The 23,726-nt window shown below is 46.5% G+C and overlaps 1 protein-coding gene across 1 annotated transcript in view; it reads left to right on the top strand.

Moving 5' to 3' along the window:
* Positions 1–23,726, top strand: part of LOC147031438 (translation initiation factor IF-2, mitochondrial-like) — a 94,514-nt gene that overhangs the window by 8,044 nt on the left and 62,744 nt on the right. Inside the window, exons 2-5 of the mRNA XM_085849574.1 lie at positions 671–823; positions 8,512–8,644; positions 12,731–12,905; positions 23,108–23,268. Coding sequence (XP_085705700.1) covers positions 677–823; positions 8,512–8,644; positions 12,731–12,905; positions 23,108–23,268 — 616 coding nt within the window. The 5' untranslated portion in view covers positions 671–676. The remainder of the gene's footprint in view (positions 1–670; positions 824–8,511; positions 8,645–12,730; positions 12,906–23,107; positions 23,269–23,726) is intronic.

Genomic DNA, 23,726 nt, shown 5'->3' with positions numbered 1-23,726 from the left:
CCCTCCCCCGTGCGGGTGGAGGGATCCGCTCTCGGATAACTCGCCTCCGGATTGGATGGGGCGTTTTCGGGTGTCGTGGTGGCCAGCCACGATTGGAGGAGGGGGGCGTGTCGGCGTCTCGGTGCTCCTCCCCGAGAGAGGCTTTTTTGTTGTCTTCCCCAGTGTCGAGAGGGGAGACATGTTTCTATGATGGGGCAGAGTCAGAGCTGAGGCAATCTCACCCCTGATTGGACGGGAGGAACATTCCATCTTGCTGGGGCGGAGTCGGCTCTGAAGCGAGGGGGGAGGCTCCGCCCACGCCCGTAGTCAGAAACACGTGCGTGATGGCGCCGTGGTGTGAAGTGAAAGCTGGGCGGGTGAAGCGCTTGTTCGCCCGCAGAGTGGGAGGAGGAGTGAAGCGAGGGTTCCACTGGCGTCGGTAGATTTAAAGATGTAAAAAACCTGACTATAAAAGAAACCCGCAGCACACACATGAAATTAACCCATTAGACATAGCGGAGAGCTTCTAACTATCCACATATACTTAACGAAATAACTAAACTTTGGGTCAACTGTATGTGTAAATGTGAATGGTTTTCAGATTCGTAACAATATAACCTTTATGGAATGTTGGTGTTCTTGTTTTCGGGGTGATTGGTTGTTAATTAAGACTGATGCTGTCGTCTTGCAGAGCACGATGCAGGCGTACGTCGTGCGTTTTGTGTGCCTCGTGCAGCGACAGCGACGCGTACCTGATTTCCTGGCACTTCAACAATGGCATTGGATCCTGGGCTCGTATTCTGCACCTCACCTGTGCTGCGTTCGGTTTATGGCGGTGTCAAAGGTATGCTTTGTACTGGTTCTTTTCAAGGTCATTCTTGCTTTATGACTTTGGGCAGACTCTTATATTGTTACATTTGTGGAGGGGGGGGGGATATGTGCATTAGATATTCCCATAGAACAGATCAGGAATGTATAGTGTAGCACAGTCCGTGTGTGAGTAGTCATCTCGATGTATAAGTTGGGAAACGTCAACTTAAGGATTGTCTTGTTTGCATTTGTGTCATACAGAGGGCGGTGCGTGGTAATAGTTAGTAAGGGATTATGGTTGAGAATATTTTGTGTAAAGCATTTATCTAAACCTCTACCGGGGGCGCCGGGAGACTTGGCACACAAGAGGCGGTGGGGGGGCAGAGCGATGAATGTCTCCCGAGGGGTGGAGCAATGGATCGCCTGGGAGGGGTGGACCCCAAGAGTGGGGGTGGGGGGGCGGAGCGTGGCCAAAGAGGAAGGAGAGGGAGGATCCAAATTGGAAGTTGGGCATACGAGCTTTGGGGATGGCTGAGGAAAGAGTTGGTGAGAATTGCTCTGAGGAGAACGTGGAACACGACTTCGGGGGGGGCGGGGGGGGGGAGACTGCTGTGGATAATTGAGTCTGAGATTTCTCTGAGGAGATCGTCCTGCCTGCCTATGCCTGTGCGTCCTGCCTCTGGCCATTTCGTCGTTCCTGCCCTGTCCCGTCCCTAGAGCCCGCCGTGTGAGATCACCGCCTGTTCGTCTCCACATCATCTGCTTGCCTCATCGTCGTCCTCCTCGTCCCTCCTCATCACCTACTCGTCCCCGCTGCCCCAGAGCTGAGCCCCCCGGTTTTTGTTCCCTTCCCGTCTGTGACTGAGTCTGGAGTGAAGCACCTTGGTTTCTTAAGATTTCTCCTACCCATTTGTGGGTCATACTAAACACCGCCTGGAGATGCCCAGTGATGCCCGGAGACACACGAAGTCCGGAAATTGATAAAATTAAATAATATTCAATTTATTTAATTTCTGGACTTTTCTGGGCATCTCCAGGAGCTGTTCCTAACTTTTTAAAATTTATTTAATTTGCGCTCATGTTTTAAAACTAAAATGCGATCTTCTCTCCAAACTCTTAACCTCAAAATTTAAACAGCGGACATGAGCTTAACAGCAGTTCCAACTGCTAAAAAAAAAGCTCGGGACTTCTCCTGGCATCTCTTTGCGGTGTTTCGTCTGACCCGGTGACTCCATATTTGTACATAATTATTTGTTATTGATTTTGTGTCTACTTTTCTTCCCCACCACAATCCATCATCATTTCCTCCGTCGCGTTCAATCATCCCTGGTTCTTTTTATTATTGTGGTTTGGGAAATAAACCTGTTTGGTTTGAAAGCTTCAAGATTTCTCATGTCTCTCCTTATGACCCGCACCCTCGTTGCTCTGACATTAATTCAGAACGTCTCCATTGGAGTTGACCCGCTTGGGACATCGCAGGACTTCAACCTCCTGCCGCGACAGCTCGACGTTGGTTGAGCCGGTGACGCTACATTGGTTTATCAGGAGTGGCGTTTTTTTTTAACCCCCTGACTCCCCCAGGAGTGCAAGACTCGATCCCTGATCAAGATTTTCCACTCCTGATGCCACATTGGTGTCAGGAGTGTGGGATTTGGAACTGAGGACTTCCAAATTAATAGTTAATTGTTGGAGTGCATTGTGAATTTAAAAACAATTTTTTTTTGAATTTCCTTGGCACGCGTGGGAAGAAGCCGCTGCACAAAATGGCTGATGTGCATGATTATGTGGTTGAAGGAAGCAGCGAGGATGAAGGAAGCGAGCTGGGTTTAGGCATTAGATTCGGGTAGGAATCTCCCCCATTCCTGAACCATCAAGTCAGGAAGCGGGTGCGATGTCCAACCAGGACTTGTTTCATTACCTCCGCCACCGAAGGTGAAGGTGGTTACGTTTTCACCCCTTTCTGTCTGTTTGTTTGTGTGGACGGATCCGATGAAATTTTGTGGACAGGTTGAGTGTGTGACAAGGACGAACAGATTCGATTTTGGTGAATATCTGGATCCGGATCCGACGACTAGAATTTTTAAAGTGATTCTTCTCCATTGAGAGATAGGGCTAAAAATGATATAGATCACGATTTGAATTTGAAGTTGAATAAAAATGGAAGGGAAATGAGGAATGAAATGAAAGAACAGAAGGAACAGAGGAATATAGTGGGTGAAAAATTGAATAAAAATAATGAAATTTAACAACGCAGTTTGGGGCACAGATTAAAACTGGAATGGAAGGTTGGTTGGACGGGACAAAGGGAAATTCCACGGGAGCATGCTTGCTGGGTAATGGCCTGGAAGAACATCGCGCTGGTGTGAATGTCGCTTTGATCCAGTGGAAAGAGACCATCCAAGAGACGAGGATAGATGGTTTAGAGGGGGTGATGATTGGCTTCATGGTCTGTGAAACGTTTGTGGTGTGGCACTCGCGGGTGCGCGGTTGAACCCGGTAAGGGTTGTTCTGACCAACAGGGTGCGATGCAACACCGGCTTGGAGGCACATACAAGCGGCCGAGCCTGAACTGGTGAGCCAGGTGTCCGAGCCTGTGACGTGTGGGGCGACGAGTGAGCCTGCTCTTGATGGGAGCGAGGCCGGACTGTCGGTGTGTGGGTCCGAGCTCGCGCTGGAGAGCGAGGCTGTGTCGTTCGTCGGGTGTAAGCTGGTGCTGGCAGTCATTGTGCCATTTCCAGGGTGTTCGGAACGGACCCTGTCGGGATCGACTCGGCGCCCAGGGCTGTCATCCACAGCACGTGGGGTGAATTTTAGCTGCCACGAGGCAGCGGGTAAGAAAAAAATGTAACGGGAGAGAACCTAGGTCCTAGAAAGAGACAGGCCACCTGTGAACCGGTCATTTGTTTCCCCATTTGGAATTTGTCGATGCACGTGCTTTTTCGTGTCCTGTAGGATCTGTGAGTCATGAGCAGCTGATGACTCATGACAATAGAGGAAAGTTGGAAGAGCATGAGGCTCAATGCCAGCAGCGGCTGAAGGAGGGGCAGAAAAGCCCAATAATTTGGTTATATGCAGCCATGTTTGGAAATGTGAGGCCAGATATTTTTCATGTAAATGAGAAATTGTTTTGGAGCAGCTTTGGTGGGAGTTGGTCCCCAGGCTGCAGAATTCGGACCAAGGGAAGTTTAGGGGGCCGTCCTTGTGTGAAATTGCCCCCCTGGGCGATTGGGTTGAGCCAGGCAGCTGGGGAGCTGCACTGGCAGAATTTGGACATGGTGTCTGACCACGGGTGCTGTGGCACGACCTGGACCCAACTGGGAGTTTCATGGAGTGTGGCATTCCCCGTCCATCAGAGCACTGTCCAAGCAAAAGTTTCGGGCCGGTGGGGTTGCTGGACCATGGAGGGGATTGAGACCTCTGGGGGTCCGAGGTGGTTCCCCCTGGGCACTGGTCATGGTGTATCACGAGGACCACTAGCGGGATATGTTGCGGTCCACCCTTTGGTGGTGGCACCACTGAGGGCCAGTAAGGGACTGATGAGGTGACCTCCCGGCCAAGTGACCTGGCAGCCTCTCCCTGAGGCTCTGAGACAGCCAGCATGTGGCGGCCTGCCATGCTGAGCTGGTCTATGGACACGGGTCGATCCGCATGGTCTCGGTACGAGTACAGCCCACTGGACAACAACTGAAGCATTTGTGGAATGTTATGGAGTGTTTGGGAAAGGCCTTGAGAGGCCCACATCGCCTTCCACAGATGGTCCACCATGATTTATGGGCTCTCGGCTTGGGAGGAGAGCTCTGGGTTTTAATTGGAATTGGTTTCATGGGAAGAATGGCTGTAGCAGGCGCTGCTGGTATTGAATGTGGTCCTCAGTGGTAATTTCGTTTATTCAATTTACCCTTCTCCCATTGTCAGGACTTGCCATGCTTTGCTATTGGGGGTTTGCAGGTGAGTTAGGGGAATTGGTTGGGTGACGGGCAAGAGTGGCCAAGAGAGCCAAGCATGTGGATCGGGTGGAAAGGGTTAAAATGTGTTTTCTGTCTGGTAAGTAAAGAATTGTGTTTCGATTGAGTGGTTGTGATGATTTGTGTGTACGCAGGCCATGGCAGGTTAGGTACCCAGTACCTTATATTGTTACGAATCTGGAACCCATCGCACACAACAGCCAGGGTCCCTATACAACAGTTATATCGATAAGTCTGTGTTTCTAGTCAGGGTTCCTTCCCCTTTGTTTAATGGGTGAATAATTCTACGTGCGCTGTGAATTATTTTATAGTTAGACCTTTTGTTACATCAATTACTACAACAACAACAACAACATCCTCCTTCGTTTCTCGTCCCACCATCATCCATCGGCACCATTAAACACGTGCGTGTCAGCACGTACATGGGCCGAGTTTCCTCGGCCACCAGAGCTCTGACTCCGCCACAGAGAGATGGAATGTTCCCCGCGACCAATGAGAGGCGAGACGTCTCAGACACCGACTTTCCCACGAACCCCGGACCAATGGGAGGCGAGACGTCTCAGATTGCGAACTTTCCCACAGCTTCTCGACCAATGAGAGGCGAGACGTCTCAGACGGCGATCCTTCGCACGACACCCCAGCCCGCAGGAGAAATGCAATATAAGGAATGCCAGGGCCTTGGAAACGTCGTCAGGGTTGGGCGATAGGGTTTGAGGTGCCGGAGATCGACTCGTCTGGTCTGGTCGGTTTGGCAGCGATCAGGTTTGAGGTGCCGGAGATCGACTCGTCTGGTCTGGTCAGCTTGGCAGTGCTCGGGTCGTCTCTCGTCTCGTCCACCTGGCGTCCGACGCTTTTCCTCCGTCCCTGGTGCTTGGAGTGGCATCGTTGCTGCGGGTTCTAGTCCCACCAAGCCAGATCGTCGAACACCACACGAGGTGGACAGGTCCAAGCGCAGGCTCTGGTCTCTGGTCTCTAGCTCACCTGTCCTCAAGCTGGAGGCCTTCAATAAAGACCATTGGGGTCTGTGTGTGTGTGTGTGTGTGTGTGTGTGTGTGTGTGTGTGTGTGTGTGTGTGTGTGTGTGTGTGTGTGTGTGTGTGTGTGTCTGTGGGCCCGTCTGTAAGTAGAAATTGTAAAGTGCTTGCTCTTTGTACATTGCATGACTATATTTGGTGTTAATTCTGCTCCGTCTCCCCTTTCCCTATTGTAAATAAATCCCCTGTTGAATGTATCAGCTCGTTTCTGTGTTTTCCTCATTGGTTTAACACGGTTCGTGTTGGGGAATTAAGGAAGGCCGTTGTTGCCGTAGTTGTATGCATTTGGACCAACGGGACCTCGGTAACAATCCGCTCGGGTTACGCACGGGTCGAGCACTGAAACGACTCGTCCCGTTCGAGCTCCGCCGAGGGTGTGAATGCTCGGTAGCTCGCCACGTGGGCCTCTAGGTATTATGAAGTTTGGCAAATAACCCTGTACCACGTGGTTGATTTATTGACGATTCACAGTCCTGTAAGGGACCAGTACCCTCGGAGTTGTCCGAGGGTGACGATCTAGATTCCGGGTGTTCGGTGGAGCCGACCCTACTGCCCCACCTCACGGCCGTGCTCGCAGCCAATAACCGGCCCGCAACAATATTGCAAGTGTTGAAAAATGTATGGCAGCGTGGGAGGGAGTGACATTTGGAGTTTTGTGGGTGGATAAGATGTGTGTGTCTTCAGGTACGGATGAGGCTCTGAAGGAGCGATGCTGCGGCCCCTCCCAAGGTAACTTGCCCCTTGCAGCCAGAAGTGTTAGGAGTTCAGGGGGCCGTCATAAAACGGTCTGGTTTGGTCAACCAATGGGTAGGAGACCCTATGTAACGTTTGCTGTGTAACGTTTGCGGGGGGTGGGTTGCTGAGATATTCCCACAGAACAGATAGGAATGTATAGTGTAGCATAAAGAGGAAGGAGAGGAGAGGGAGGAGCCAAAATGGGAGTCGAGAATGCGAGCGTTGGGGACGGCTAAGGAAAGAGTTGGTGAGAGTTGCTCTGAGGAGAACGGGCAATGAAATGCACCACACTGTTGGTTTGGCTGATGGGGAAATTTGACTCGTATCTTTCAATAACTGGCTGTTTATGAAATGATGTTTGAATGGAGCTGATTTGTCGTCGGGCCAAGAATCTAACCGAGACCAGATAGCTTCAAGGTAAATGCACTACCTCTGCACTATCCGGTCAGAATGACGTTTTCATAAAAAGCAATTTATTTATGCCTCCGCAACTGAAGGCTGGATGCATTATGTTTTTGGGTTGCCCATCCAGCTGTCAGTCTGTGGGTCCATCCGTCCATTATAATTTTTTATTTTTTTAACCAGGACTGGGTGTGCTCTGGCTTTCAAAAGGAATTAGCCACTGTGGCTAATCCAGGTTTAGAATGATTAGCCACATATTTTATTCAAAAGTTTTTTTTTTTTAGCAATATGAAATAATAAGTTAATTTTAAGGCGGATGTGTGAGTTTGATGGGTGAGGTTGGTTGGATGAGTGAGTTGGATTGTTCAGATTGGTTGGATGAGTGAGTTTGACGTGTGAGATTGGTTGAATGAACGACCATCAGGGGAGGTGGTGATTGTGAGGGATGGTGGTGATGGTGTGTGTGTGTGTGTGTGTGTGTGTGTGTGTGTGTGTGTGTGTGTGTGTGTGTGTGTGTGTGTGGTCGTTGTGCCTTTAGTAGTTGGTAGTGGAGGATGGGGGTGGTTGTGGACCAGGATTGGACCAACCTCATGCCAGTCAAACTCACTCATCCAACCAATCTCACCCAACAACTTCACTCATCCAACCAACCAACGTCACTCATCAAACTCACTCATCCAAACAAACTCTCTCTTCCAAACAAACTCGTACTACTACTGAATTTGCCAAAACTCACCTGGCAACCACTGACCCAACGAAGCATGTAGCGCCGAGTAGCGCCAAATCATGCTGAATCATTCCGGAAAAAAATATATTAAAATAAAATTTTGAGACGAGGATCATGGGAATCATGCGTAATTTCGGTCGACTTTTTTTTTAAAATTAGAAACTAGTTTAAAACTACTAAAGTTAGTATATATAAGCTTGTACGAAATCACGCGTGATTCCCATAATCAAAACATACAAAATGGCGGCCGTCTCAACGAAGGTTGAATTATGTGCGAAAATCACCCAAAATTCGTCTAAAACTGGTAAAAAAAAAAAACAAAAAAACACTAATACATGGATTAGCCACAGTGGCTAATGGGTGGTTTAAAATATTAGCCACAGGTAAGGGGGATTCACCCTGTGACGACGTGGCAAGCGGCAGCGCACACCCAGCATGATAAACTGTGAGCCAATGAAGGGATTTCCACCAAATTTGGCACAATTATTCCATGTAATACAAAGATGAACTGATTCTATTTTAGATTCAACAGGTCAATGATCATGTTCCCTTTGAAAATCGTATCGCAGACAATAACTCGACTGAGAAGTATCTAATGTTCTCTTCTACTTATCTCTCTTTTTGCTATCGCGCTCCTCATGCGATCTTTAATTTTTCGCGCTTTATTCATTTCATTTTTTGTTATGCATGTGTTGAAGCTCATGGAGGAGCGATATTTTATTCACACGACCTTCAATTGAGATCAAACGTAACGTTGAGTTGCCGTCTAACGTGGGTGGAAGCATATCCAACGAAGCATTTGTGTCAACTTCTATTTTCTAGTTTTACTGGCAATCATCCGTTTCTTTTTTTCTTTGTAGAGGTCTCGAGAATTTCAGAAGCATCACAAACGCCTACCTGACAAGAGGTCCGGCCATAAGCCACGGAAGGTTGTGCCGATAAAGCGTCGTATGACGGTTGCTGAGTTGGCAAATGCGATGGGAAAGGACTTTGGTGAGTGAGCTACAACGACAAAAAAAAAAAAAAAATCAGTTTCCAGTAACATGTCTGAAGAATTATGTTCATGTCTTAATATCGGTTATTTATATTTAGGATTGATAAGCTGAATAAGTTATGCATTGCACTCGGCAACATTAGAATCTACATGTACCGAGTGACTGAATATACAAAACGGAACATGTTAACTGTACATGTATATAAAAAGATTCCGAAAGACCAAAACTTACAAAAATGTCACCACTCGATCGAATCGTAATGAACTGGCTTCGCTCACCTGTTCTCCAGGTGTTTAAATGATTTGAGATCGTGAACCTTCTTCTACTTCATCCTTTTATTCCCTTTATTAGGTGTGAGGTCCAATGGTACCAATCTCCTGACCTGCTTTGACCGCGATACTCCTCCACTTCCCTCTGTCCCGAGTCAACTCTCTCCACTCGACAACCACCCCCACATTTTCTACCTCTTTTCCTCCTCCCTTGCTCCCTCAACATATCCGCTTCCTTTGCCATTCTCTCTCCCCCCCCATCCACACCATTTCAGCCGGCATTTCACCAATTTCACCGTCAAGCTCATCTACACACCAATCTCCCCCCTCAGTTTAACCATCCCCCTTCTATCCACCCTCCTCACTCCTGCAAGCCTTTTGAACCAATTGTTCTCGCAAATCTGCAGCCTCTGTTGTTGTTTCTGTCATTGCCACTCTCTCCAGACTGGAAAGATAGGCCAGGGTCGCACAAGACACCAGAACTTTCCCTTTCAATTACCTTGATATTTTTCCATCTGCCATCAATCCCTCCATCCTCATCCGCACATTTGCACCCAACAAAATCATCCTCCGCACCGATGCCTCTGACCTACCATCCCCGGTCACTGTTCCTCCCAGCTACTCAGGGAAATATATTTGTCTGATCTCCTTCCCCTCCAACCTGATATTCATTTATTTTCTCTGCTGCCCGACCCACATCACCTCGGTCTTCTCCAAACTCATCTTCAGTGCATGTTTGCCGAATTCCTCCTTCTACTCCCCCAGTACTTCCTGCATCTTCCACTTATTTTCCACCACAACAGCAACATCATCCACATACAACATCTTCCCCTGAATACCTTTCATTTTTACCCTCCTGCTTCAAAGCAATGTTCACACTGAACTCCTCAGACATCCCAGGACAAACCAAAACTCTTCCCTTCGTTCCCTTGTACATCCCTTCCACCAACCTAACTTCTGCTTCCGGCACTCTCATCCATCTCAGTGTCGCCAGCACCATCTCTCTTGGGACCGTGTTATTGGTCTTCTCCAGGTCCACAAATCCCATTTGCATTCCACCTTGCACTCCAATTCTCCACCAGCTTGTCTCAGCTTGAACATCTCATCTGTCACATCCGGCTCCCCTTTCTAAGCTCATGTTGCTCTTTGCCGAACTCCATATCCACACTCTTCCTTTTCCTACGATCCAGAATCCTCTTCAGTACCTTCATGGCACGACTTAGGAGCGTAATGCCTCTGTACTTCCCTGGATGTTGAACATCGCCCTTCCCTTCCATATTAGCCCAATTACCCCTGTCCCGCAATCCTCTGGAATTGAACCCTCTCTTATACATACATTCAACAGCTTCTTCGTCCAACTCGCTCTGACTTCTCCCACTGCAATTATCATCTCTGTACACACCTCATCAATGCCTGGCACTCTTCCCTTCTTCATCCTCTTTAAGGCTGTCTGCACCTCCTCCTCCCCCCTGATCTTCACTAGCTCTAAAACAGGCGAGATTTTGAAATACTTAAAAATTGTAATTTATGAGACTGAATTTTGAAAGACGAGGTGTTCCATATTGTAGGTGAGAAGTTCATAGGCAAATAGGTCTTTTCCCAGCCCTCTCCCTCTCCCTCTCCCTCTCTCTCTCTCTCTCTCTCTCTCTCTCTCTCTCTCTCTCTCTCTCTCTCTCTCCCTCTCCCTCTCCCTCTCCCTCTCCCTCTCCCTCTCCCTCTCCCTCTCCCTCTCCCTCTCCTCCCTCTCCTCCCTCTCCTCCCTCTCCTCCCTCTCCTCCCTCTCCTCCCTCTCCTCCCTCTCCTCCCTCTCCTCCCTCTCCTCCCTCTCCTCCCTCTCCTCCCTCTCCTCCCTCTCCTCCCTCTCCTCCCTCTCCTCCCTCTCCTCCCTCTCCTCCCTCTCCTCCCTCTCCTCCCTCACCTCCCCCTCCTACCTCTGCTCCCTCTCCTCCCTCTCCTCCCTCTCCTCACTCACCTCCCTCTCCTCCCTCTCCCTCTCCCTCTCCCTCTCCCTCTCCCTCTCCCTCTCCCCCCCTCTCTCCTTCCATACTTCATTACTCCCTTCTCTCCCTCCCTCTCTCTTATAATCAGTCTTTCATTCATCCACATGTATATTTAACTAGAAGGGCACTCAGTGGAGCGCATACCTCTGCCACGTAATGCCTGATTTACGAGAATATATCGGGGCCAAAAATTCTCAGATCCGCATCCAGAACCGGATCTTCACCAAAAGTGAATCAGTTCCTCCTTGTCACACAACCAACCTGTCCACCAAGGTTCATCCGAATCCATCCGTAACTTTTTGAGGTGTCGTGCTAAATGTCGTTTTTGGCCCTATCTCTCAATGGTGAAGAATCATTGAAAAAAATTCTAGTAGTAGGATCCGGATCTTCACCAAAATCTACTCAGTTCATCCTTGTCACACAACGAACCTGTCAACAAAATTTCATCTGGATCCGTCTCTAACTTTTTGAGATATATTGTACAAAGACAAACAAACAGACAGAAAGGGGTGAAATCATAACCTCCTTCACCTTCGGTGGTGGAGATAATAAACCATGAATTTTTAATTTGTTTTTACAATCATATTTTATTTGTCTTCGATGACTTATTATTAGAGTATACAGTAGGGCATAGCATAGGCATCCTTTTCTGATTCGTGGGCCACACTAAGATTTTGATATGCGGCTGTGGGCCGCATTCCCGAGTCTAACCCCCAACCATCGAAATAATGTAATGTCAGCGTATGAGCAGGTGTGGGAGGTACAATGGACAGCACGCACAATTCAAGGTTCACCAATGATATTTTGCTGAACTTCAGCACACCAGCAAATAATTTAAGGAGGAAAAACCTGGAAAACTTCGACTAATTGCAACTAAATTGCAAACTTTAACACAGTGCTTCAGAAAGCGGATGGAAAATTGAGACACCGTCATTGTCAGGAATGGTGACTTGTATGTGGGTCCAAGCAGAGACTTATAAGTTCATGAGGTCCTTCTCTAATTGATCGTTAACTGAACACACCACTATTATCGCCCATATACCCGTATCATCCACGCACACTATTATGTCACATAGTTTCTTGGCATGGTTTATGAACATCATAAATTTAATTCTTCACTCACATCAGGTCATAGATCAGTTATGACGCTTCAGATTTTTTTTGGGATAAGAATTTCAATTAAACCAATAATGGCTGGAATACCGCCTCTCTGATGACATCATTGTTGTCACCCTATTTTGAAGAGATACCCCATGGGGCGTTGATGGCATATGCCAAGTTTCAATTTTTTTTTCATTGAGCGGTTTTGGAGAAAATTATGTCCAAATGTTTCTCTTTAAACCCAATTTCATACCATATGCTGCCATACCATATGATCTATGATGTCAGAGTTAGCAATAAAATATTGTCCATGGGGAGTCGCTCCAATGTTTAAAGTTTTGCATCGATCGGACAAGCGGTTGCAGAGAAAGCCATTTTTGAAGCTAAATATGTAGAAGCGACTAAAAACTATGAGAATCGGCATTCATGCCATCATGCCCTGAATGCACAATAACTGTTTGAGATTATGACAAATATGGTGGAGACTATCACTGTGTGGTTACCATCACGCCTGTTATGCAAGGTTCACAAACAAAACAAATCAAATTTATATCGTGCTCAGAAACTCAAAGCAAGAGTTTAAAAGACCCTTCCCATGTCCTTTTACTCAAGACTGCGCAGGGTAAGGTGTTCTTATGTACTCTCAAGTTTCCTTAGAAGTTAGCTTTATTTTGTGTTCATGAACTTGAATAACTCTCATTTCTCAATCTACAGACCATGTGGTGGAGTCGTTGCTGCACAGGAACGATGTGGACTTTGAACAGCTACGGCCCTCCACCATCCTTAGTGAGCAGTTTATTCAGGATTCCATTAAAGTCTCCAACATGGAGTATGCATGGGCCAGACTGACGCAGGAAAAATCGAGAAAGAACATGGATGTACTGCGAAGGTGATTGAATATTTGTTAACTTATCTGTTGCTGTCCAGGAGCATTTTTTTTTTTTTTGAGAATGTTATGTTTGCTATCATGCTTGATTAACTTTGATCTTCATGTAAAATATTGCTGAGGATCCGAGGGGTGGAGGGTCATCAGAGATAGAAAGGAGGCATTCGCCTGTTTCACATGTATAAGGATTTGGTGCTATTCACCTCTATTAAGGTCAATGTTTAGGGTGCAATCGTCCTTCATCCCACCACTGCTATTGTCCAATTTGGGAAAGAGATAGCTTAATGGTGTCTAGTTCTGTGCTCCCCTTCATCTGAAACTGGGTGAGGACCAAGCGAGGGAGAAGCATCGCGTGATGAGAGAAGCATTGTCCTGGTTAAGGAGTCCATGCTGCAGCATGCCCTTCCGCACTTCTCTTCCCTTGCACTTGACCTATTAGCATGCTTAGGATGCGCTGGTTAAAATACGGAACGTCCACCACCACTCGGGGTATCCCATATTCGATTCTGCTTGAAGTCGGCTGTTCTCGAAGTGATCGACCTCGGCATTTGTGACTTCACACCCGACTGCGGTAATTAGCGGTTGTGATCTGGGCCCAAAAACGTGATTTTATGAAATGCAGAAAACTGTGTTCACAATTTGCCTCAGGAAACCTAAGTAATATTTCGCACATCATCTGATCTCATTCGTGGCTCCATTTATGCCTTTTGATGACTCCTTTTTATTTTTATGTACAAAAACTAAATTCATGGAAGAGCCTAGATTTTTTTTATTGAAAGCACCATAGGTACTAGTGCATGCCCGTGCGTGCGGGCCCGTACGTGCATGGCTGTACGTGCAAAAAAAAGAAAAATCTTTCAAACCCCGTGCCAGAAACAACAACCACACAGGCCGTTCCTTCGCTCTCGCGTGCCCATATGTGCGTGGCCGTACGTGCAAAAAATAAAAATAAAAAAAGAAGAGAATTTGTGATGTCAATCGTGATGTCATAGCACCGTGTCCTGTCATTGGTTTTTAAAAAATAAATGGCCATAACTTGGGAACCACTTGTCCATTTAATATCAAACCTTGAAAAGTCACATCCACAGGGCCCCAGCAATATTCCTGGCAAGTTTCAATGAGATCGGACCGGTGGTTGTCGAGAAACAGCGGTCACAGACACACACACACACACACATTGCTGGAATTATAGATAGATGTATGTAGGTATCCACATGACGCCAAGTGTCTGCTTTGGACCAGGCACCTTTAACTTAGGGGGTGACTTGACAGTGAACAAGAGCGGAGGAAAGGCATTGAAAAACAGAGGCCACCAACCTGTTTGTGATGTGAATGTGATCAACAGGCCTTGTGCTTTTGCCATATCATGAGAGATGCAAATCATGTTGAGAGCTCTAGATTCTACTGAATCCAACAGAGATGGATGTGAAGTACGCCTACCAGACCAGAGGGAAGAGCAGTACTCCACTGAGCTACGGGCTTTTTTAATAAGGCCCGTTAGGTTGAGAATAGTTTTGATTTTTTTAAGGAATGACTTGGAATGGTGGAGGTGGCTGACTTTTCAGGCCAGCTTGGCGATATGGTCATCCCGGGAGAGGTTTTGGCTAATAGTGAGGCCTCAAAGTTAAGAGACAATTTTTTCCATTGGCTGACGATGGAAATAGATAGATGGGTGTCACAAACTAAGGTTCTGTAATCAATCCATGTTCAACCTGGAGTCAGTCGAATGAGGAACAAACTTGATTTTATAACTGGAGTAGCACAAAGCGACACTCAAATACACCACTGTAGAACTGTACAAAGCAAATGGTGACTGGCTTCCCCTCTCGACCCATCCACTCTTTCACCTTTATCATCTTTTGCATTCTCATTCCATAAACTTTCAAGAAAGCCAACCCCAGAAACTACTTATTGTTACCAGATGCCATATCCAGAAGCCACTCAAATTTACTCATTAATGCTGCATGGTTCCGTGTCAAGGAAGCCACTATAATTTACCCGAGCACGTGCAATTTTTCTGTAAGCCATCATTAACACTAAACGTAACCTCTAATGGTGACATTAAACACTTGTCACATTTAACCTCGCTCGTTATTTACAACTGTCAAACATTATAAAGTCCTGTATGTAATAATTTTTTCCATATTGAATCATTGGCATACCACCTAAACAATACACATAACCCGACACACCAGTTAACAAAATGTTATTGGACAGTGAGTTCATTTTACTATCCTTCCAGAGTGATGGAATAAGACCAATGGTTTTCAGGATGGAAAGAAATGTCATTTGTCAGACCGGCTGAGAGTAATGCAACTGTTGCCTGTCTGCCTGCATGTCATCGAGGTGAGGTGAGGTACTGTGCAGCATAATGTGGAACCAGTTGTTAAAAGGAAGAGGGGATTATTTTTCCAGAGCATCAGAGTTTTATGTGTTTGATCAGGAACCAGACTCTAAGACAAAGTACCTATTGGCAACTGCAACCGACACTGGGAGAGGAGACGAGAGTATTTAATTGACATCAACATGATGATTGCACGCACGAGTGGAAAAAAAAAAGTCGAAAAGAAAGCGAGGTGTGATGATGGCTTGGTATGGTAAGCCTGACAAGCAGAGCAGGATAAAAGACTGTGTCAAATGACCCAGATGCAGTGTCTATAGAGATGTTTGAGATTTAATGGTTGAGAAATAAACAGCAACATATTCAAAGTTTAGCGACTGCGACGGAATTTGAACTGATTGATTTTGAAATCCTTTGTCCACGTTCGTTTTTTGGCTGTCATCATGTCCAGTACTTTGTGGTTGGGCAAAACACAAAGTGGGCATTTTTTGTGACATACCTGCCTATCTCGATGCAAGCTGCTTATGTTATTCTGCAAAACTTTGTTAATTCACACAATTGTATATCGGTTGTTAAAAATAATTTGCTGTAAAATGATAGTGAAATTTAAATTTGGTTAATTGATTTTTTTTTTTTTGCCTTCTCCCTTTTACAACTGAACTCACTTTTTGCTGTTAGCATCCTCACCATGGGTAGCCACCTCAAAACTGGCAGGAAAGCATTTTCTGAAATGGCTTTGAAGATTAAAGGATTATAATTATGATTCATCTTGCAGATCCCACAAGATTAAATATGCAGTGATGGAGCTTGAGATGAAAAATTGGGTTGGTCATGCCTTGGCAACAAGAGAGCAGCATGCGAAGGCCGTTTTGCTTTGTTAATGCTAGTTAGTTGCATTCCACCAAGGAATAGGGTTTTTTTGGTTTTTTTTTTGTTTGGATGCTGAACATAGTGTGTGGGTATCTATACTATAAGAGAGCCATTTGTGTGTGTGTCACCATTTTTTCTCAGAGATTGCCAAACGGATCTTCGTCAAACTTTTGGAGGTTCATCAGTGAGTGCGAGGGAGTGTTTTAGGCTAAAAAAAACTTTTTTGAAAATTTTGAATAACAAAAAAGGTTGGATTTTGTTTTAAATTGCTCTATAACACCGAAGCTTTTGTAGCTATGTGAAAGGTAAATGATCCCTGACCCCATTCCTCAGTGGGTATGGGGAAGTGGTTTAAGCCCCACAAAAAAATTGAAAAAAAAAACACAATTTCATTTCTTCAAAATGCCAACAGGATTAGAACAGCACCAGGCAAGCTACTTTTAATATCGACATCGACAAGCTTTTCAAAATCGACAAGCGACTTTTAATGACAAACGAAAGTGTTGCCACAACAGTACAAACCATGAAATAAACAGGGATTCAAATTGGTTTACTTAACAAACAGAAACATCAAAACGGATAGTTACATCAACTTTTGTCCCTGTTTTTATACAATGTCGAGGCTTGTGGAGGAGCAAGAACAAAGAATGGTTCAGGAAGTAACAGAATAGAAGGAACAATAGAAAGAGAGAGAGAGAGCGAGTTGAGGGGGGGGTGACATAAACACAGCAGTATTGAGGGACAAAATAGAGGGAGATTTGGGCAAATATGGGATGTGGAGAATGCGAGGTCGGGGAGGATACACGAAGTGGACAAGACTGATAAAGAAGTAAAACTCTCAGGAAGTAAAATCTGGAAACTTTGAAAGAGGTGGCCTTGGAGAGGGTTAAAAGGGGTAAATATTGTTACGGCTGTGGAAATTCGCATTACACCATAAAGGGCCCTCAGGTGAGATATCTCTAAGTACATGTGTAGTTAGCGCAAACCCGTTGTATAGAGGGAATTTATGTGATCCATTCGGGCTGCGATCCTTTGAGTTAGGCGTTTTTCTTTTTCTAACTTTTATTTCAAACACACAATATTTCAACAACCACACCATCCCCATCACAGCGCCAACCACACTGCAACCACGCCACCTCCACCATCTACGCTACCACATCTTTGCCACTCGCCATTCAACAAGCTCTGTGCGGTTACGATCTCCACGGAGGAACAGATAAAAACCAACAAGGATGCTCGGTGGGCTTTTCCCGCCTGTTTTTCCCATCTGACTTCCCCGTGCTTTGGAGTGGAGGAAGAGCGATGCAGGTCAAAGGTCAGAGGTCATGTAAAGGTGGGCCCTCTTTGTAGGGGAATAATTCTCTGGCTCCGAGCCAAAAACTGACTCCCTCGGCCCCCGGACGGAGCGGGGTGGAGGGAAAGCGTGAGGGAACGCCTTTTTCGGGAACCCTCTCGAAGGAAGGTGGAGCCGAGAACGGGGCGGGGCGAAGGGCGGAGCCCCGGGCGATAAAAGACGGACACGGGCGGGCGCAATTTTTCTTCCTCTTCGTCTTGGCTGGTGGTTCGGTTGGTTTTGTGGAGAGTTGGTCTTCAGGAGGAGGTCCTGTGCCCGCGCCTTGGCGAGCGGCCCTGTTACGAAGGCACGGACGGGAGACGTGGCGGCGCCTGTTGCGAGGTGGACCTGTGCGTCGGGACGGGGAGTGCCGTAGAGGGTTCGCCGGCCGCGAGAGAGGTCGGGGCCGGGCGCGACCACGCTAACGGTCGCGGGAGAGGGACTCACCAGCCAAAGGGATGTCGCGACTTCTTTCGTTCTTTTCTTTGGGGTTTTTGTATGGATCTTGTGGCGCCGTGTCTCATAAAGTAGAACTGTTTAAGTGTTGCCGTGTGTACGCGTATTCGGTTGTAGCTCTGCATCGTTTCTTTTGTTTTAATTGCTTAATGTGCATTTTGATTGTGTATTGCTGTAAATACGTGCCTTACGTGCTTGTCTGTGTGTGTGTGTGTGTGTGTGTGTGTGTGTGTGTGTGTGTGTGTATGTGTGTGTGTGTGTGTGTGTGTGTGTGTGTGTGTGTGTGTGTGTGTGAATAAAATGCTTGCTTATTGAACTGTTCCCGCTCTGCTTCATCTCTTTTCCTTCTCTATTGACCCTTCATCTTGCATCACGGAAAGGGGTTCGTAGTGGGTGCAACATCCCAGTAATTAATCGGAACCGTCAAGGCCGACGATAACACCGCTCGGTTATCACTGTAGCACGGAACGGACCGCTTAAGCGGTTCGTGTCCGGAGTCGGCCTGTGGCGTGGTACGATCGCCCGGTCGACCATCCGCGCAGGTACTTAGGTAGATCGAATTTGGCAAGCAACCCTATCCTGCGCGGGTGGGCAATTGGCACGGTCGTGGTGGGGTTAAACCCCCACCCGTGACTAGCTTCCGGTGTTGTTCCGAGAGGGTCACGACAGAATTGTCCGTCCGGTGGGCGACGTGCCGCGATTCGAGTGACGCAGCCGTCCGCACGCCAGCGGGCGCGAATTCGCAACAATATCATGATTCTGGATAGGGGATGATCTGTGATGGTGGTCAACAGCTGCATTAAAGAACTGGAGGGAAGAATTAGATTGAAGAGAGTGTAGAAGTTGGTTCCACAGGAATGAAGAAAGAGCAACAATGAGTGGAGGTAAATGATTCTGGATTTTGGGAGTTTCACAAGAAAGGGGTCGCTGGCAGACTGCGTACACCCTGCAGAAACCGCTGGGGGAGGGGGGGTGACTGATTGAAGTTCAAGGGTAGATCGGAGGGTTTGCCATCTGGATTTTTTTGGTGAGAGATAGTGAGAGTGTGGGATTTTCCAGGATTGAAAGACATATTGTAAGTGTTTGACCAGCTTATTCTTATCAGGAAACTCAGCGAATACAGTTTTTTTTTCCAGGACAAGGGGGAGGACAAATCCTTTCAAGTAGAGGATTGCAAGAGTGCTATGTCAAGTATTGTAGTATCACATTTAGTAACTACTAGACGACCCGTGAACCCGTTGGGTTCCCGTTGTGACAGCGGTTGATCAAAAAATCATTTCAAGAAAAAAAGATAGCTCCAGCGAACTATACCGCTGAGGTTGTTTGCATTGATCAAATTCTCCCAGAGAGTACCTGACTGAATCGGGAATCGATTTTTTAATAATTTTTCCGTTGCCCGATTTGAACGAAACTTGATACTGCACACCGCAGGAGAATGGTTAGTAAGGTAGCCCTAAAATTGTTGCGCTATCGTGTCCCGTTTTGGCTGTATTTCGGGAACATACATACATACAAGATGAGAGTTTTAGTAATATATGGATAGATAGACAGATAGATAGATGAGGTGGGCCTTCCTAACAATTGGGTGGGCCTTTACCATTTATGTATCCACTAAGATAAGTCACAGCCAGTATGTATTATCAAACTGTATTTAATAATACCATGAATTGGTGATTCGTTTTCAAAGATAATGCAAACTACCAAAAAGCAAGGATGTCTGAAAGGTTGGATACAGTCAAACGTTTTTATATTTTTGTTGTTTAACTAATCCTCGGATGTACATGCATCGTTATCATTAATGAATTGAAACTTCCTTTTCTTGTTAGCTTTTTCTCAGTTGTGCATTCGTGTACGCAGCTGGGTTGCACTATTTATTATAACTCTTGCAATTACTTTTCAGAACGTTTTGGTGCTTTTCCTATTTCTTCTGTTTCGGTTTCCCAGAGTGTTGGCTATATGTCAGAGTACTTGATGCCTTGCCTTTCTGCACCAATGAGGCAGGTTGATCTTCTCCCCTTATTGTAATTAAGAGCAAGTTAAGTTTGTATCTGACAATGAGGTTGAAGGTTTTACTGATATATTGGAAGCTCTATGTCTGCTCATAGTTATCCAGCTAGTACCTACCAGATATGTTCTTGTTGTATTACATTTGATGCAATGGTTTTGCCATACTGATTAATATAGGATGTCTTATCTGTGCAAATATGATGACATCTTCACAACATAAAGCTCGATGTTTTTTTTTCCTTGCTATCATGGTAAGATGTTTCACCTGTTGGCTGAGGTGGGTGAGCTTCAGGGCACGTATTTTGCTTCCTTTGGTGGGTTATTTCTGAAGTTATCTTGGGTGGTCTGGACACTGCACGTATTTCGGATTTTCAAGGAGAAAGTACGGGTGCTTACATCTTGTATGGCATTTATATTTGCAATATAATTTATATTTGAAATTGCCCTTAAGTTTAACCTGGTGGTTCATCCTTTTGTTGTTGATCTTACTTGATTTGTGAATGTAGCTTTTGTGTTTCTGAGGATGTTTTGCTCCTGTTTCATCATTATTACCGTCTCTATATTTTTATCACTTTTGTTTAACATTTTGCATGCAATATATTGTTGAGGACCCGGGGGTCGGGGGCAAAAAGACCATGAGGGGGGGAGCTACCTCGGTTTCCCACCAGACTCTCCGGAATCGCAGGCCATCGCACACAAATAACTTTGTGATGTGGCAGGTCGCTAATCGACCGTGAATGCCAATAATTTGACCACGTGACTTAGGGTCCTCCATCTTCTCTAATAAATACCGTTTACCTAATGGTCATGTGATCTAATTACCGGGGGACACACCCTCGGTACGCCTTGTTCAAACCGGATCACCTCACCGGATAAGATGCAGCCGAGCGTAACTGCCCAAGGACGTACCGGCTAGAAAAACAGATCGTTCGAGAATAATGTCCCGGCTCGGCTAGGATACGAACCATGCTGGACCAATGAAGCAAAAGACGAAAATGAGCTGGGAAAATTTCTACACAAGCATTTATTTGCAATTAGCAAGGAAAGGTATGTGGCACAGTGAATGGTGTTGTTATTATGTACAGCAGGGAGGGATAGCAAGGAATTTGTGGGGTGCAAAAAAAGGGCAAGCAATGTTACAAAAGCAGAAACAGAGCAGACTTATCCTGTAAGAACTTCCACAATCTTAACTTGCGCTACGACAGGTGCCATCACATACACCCACACACAAACCCGAGCAAGATTAGATTGGCAGGAAGAAAGAGAGCAGATGAGGATAAACGGCCTCGCAATACCTGGCGCGGTCGGCCGACCAACGCAACCTAGTACGCTTAGGGCGAGGTAGGGGGAGAAATCCTGGTGTCTAAGGTGGGGAGTGGGAGGTGTGGTGTAGTGCAATATGGGGGGGTGCGGTGTCGTGCCAGAGGGAAATGTGATTGCGAGTCAGTAAGGATGCTCTTTTGTGCGTCCAAAGGGGACGAGATAGAGGGGTGGAAAGAGAGAGAGGAGAGAAGATGTGTGAGGCAAAAGATCCCCAACCGAGTTATGCATAGGTCTTCTCGTGTGGCGTGTACTTCCGTGGGACGCTCAACTTGAGTGTTCCCACCATGAGAGTTGGCGCGTTATCTCCGGCTTTGTCACTTTGCTGGGGCTCGTGGCAATGTGCGCTCCGCATTGGTCCTCCGGAATAAGCACGTCTTAGTCACACACACCAACTGTGAGTGAAGCTCCAGCGAAGGGCAGAGGCAACGAGGAGCAGTCAACACAGAACCGAGACAAGCAGAGGAGGTGGCGAAGAAGAGAGGCGAAGAGGGTGAGCGGCTCCGTGATCCGCCTTTTATAACCTGGGGGCGAAGGGTGGGGTCACGACCCGAAGCGACATGCTGTGACATGAATCCCGCTTCTCTATTGGGCCACAGCGGCCCTAGCCACGCCCTGCCAGGCTCTTGGGGCCAGAAGCGGTCTCAGTCGCACATCCAGCGTGATGTGGCCCGGCGCTCTGTAACAAACTCCTGGATTGCTCTTCCCACAAGCCCTCCTCGCTGCCCATCTTGCCGTGTTGTGGCGACTGGACGAGGGTCGTATCAATCCCGTGTGCTCACCCCGGACATTCCTGGCGAGATGCGGTTGGTGCTATTAACGTCCCTTGCTCATCCCCGCATCACGTGGTTTGAGTAAAGCCTGAGTTATGCAGCACACCTCCGTTTGGTGGCGAATTGTACCGATAAGGGGGTACAAGGAGGTGCGGGAATATTTTTTTTCCCGTGTGCGGGAAGTGTTGGTGGTCGAAGTGGTGAGTTTTTGGTGAGCGAGGGGTGAACAAGGTGAGATGCCGTTGGAAATTGGTGTGCAGATTTGAATGAAATAATGGCGCGCCATGTGTGTGCTGTACAGTGTGTAGTGTTTATAGTGGAGGAAGTTTGTTGGTTCCAAGCCATGGGAGGCATCGTCGTGTGCTTATTACTCATCACATTATGCATGGTGTGTGTTTGCTTGCTTGCTTGCTTGACTTGTACCATGGCTAAAAGGAAAGTGTTGGAATAGAAATCAGTATAGAAGATAGAGATATAATTAATAGAACGAGCTATAAGACCCACACAACACACTTCGTCCCATTAACCCACTAGACATGAGGGGAAGGTCTAACTGCACGAAGACTAACGAAATCGCTGCCTGGGGATCACTGTATGTTGGGTACCATTGCCTTAGAAGTGTCTGGTTTTGCAGAACTGCAAAAATATTATGATTTGCAATATTGTTTGTTTTTGCATTTATCGTGTCTTAATTATTTGTTATGAATCATCTGGTAGAGTAGGCTGCTCACTCCAACTCATCGATGGAGAAGGTATGGGTGCTTACATGTGGTTCTCAAAGTAAAAATTTTTTTATCATCGTCGTCGTCGTTTTCTTCTTGTACATCTGATGGTCGAAACAGAAATTCAGGATTTGAAGAAAATTACTTTACACCTTAAAAAGAAATACACCGCTATGACACAGCTTGAGATTGTTGGAACCAGAGTAAACGCAAATTCATTTGCCCGAGTTGACGTTAAACTTGGGACGGGCATCAAATGCTACGGATAAAAAGGCAGTGCTATCCAAAAATCTGATCAAACAAAACAATAAAATAGACGAACGTGTGTCATCGTTGGAGTCTTTTTATAGAGTCGCTCTTGTTTTTTTCTTGTCGTTAAACAGACCACCTGCCGATCCAAGTGTTCTTGTGCCACGGTCACCTATAGTCACGGTAATGGGCCACGTAGACCATGGGAAAACAACTTTATTGGACAGTCTACGAAGTGCACAGGTGGCAGCCGGAGAGGCTGGTGGCATGACACAACACATCGGAGCTTTCAGAGGTAAATGCACAAATCGTGTGTGTGTGTGTGTGTGTGTGTGTGTGTGTGTGTGTGTGTGTGTGTGTGTGTGTGTGTGTGTGTGTGTGTGTGTGTGTGTGTCGATCATCCATCTGTGTCCATTATTTGTCTTGTTCGCCTTGTCTCAGCCTTCTGTCCAGCCCTTGCCCCTTTTGACCACATGTGTTTTGCCAGAAGACCGTTATTTATAATCCCCCCCACCCCCTTCCCAAGTCTAACCCCAATGCTCACCTCCATTCTTTTACACCCCTTTTCTATTGCCTGGGGAGCTGTCCTGTGTTGATTTGTCCCGAGCTCTTTCCGTCAGGATATCAAATTTGCTGACCAATGCCACCTAATGTTCTCTCCCCATTCCAGGACTGAGCTTTATTCCCCTCATTCCATCAAGACCATGTTTCCATAATCCTCCTGCAATTCCTCTCCTTTTGCTGTGGTGTGTT

This window comes from Eptatretus burgeri, chromosome 2 (assembly GCF_056783735.1).
Source record: "Eptatretus burgeri isolate ZD-2024b chromosome 2, Ebu_testis_v1, whole genome shotgun sequence".
NCBI classification, from domain to species: Eukaryota; Metazoa; Chordata; class Myxini; order Myxiniformes; family Myxinidae; genus Eptatretus; species Eptatretus burgeri.
The sequence above is the reverse complement of the archived record's forward strand: the minus strand, read 5'-3'. Positions and strand labels throughout refer to the sequence as shown.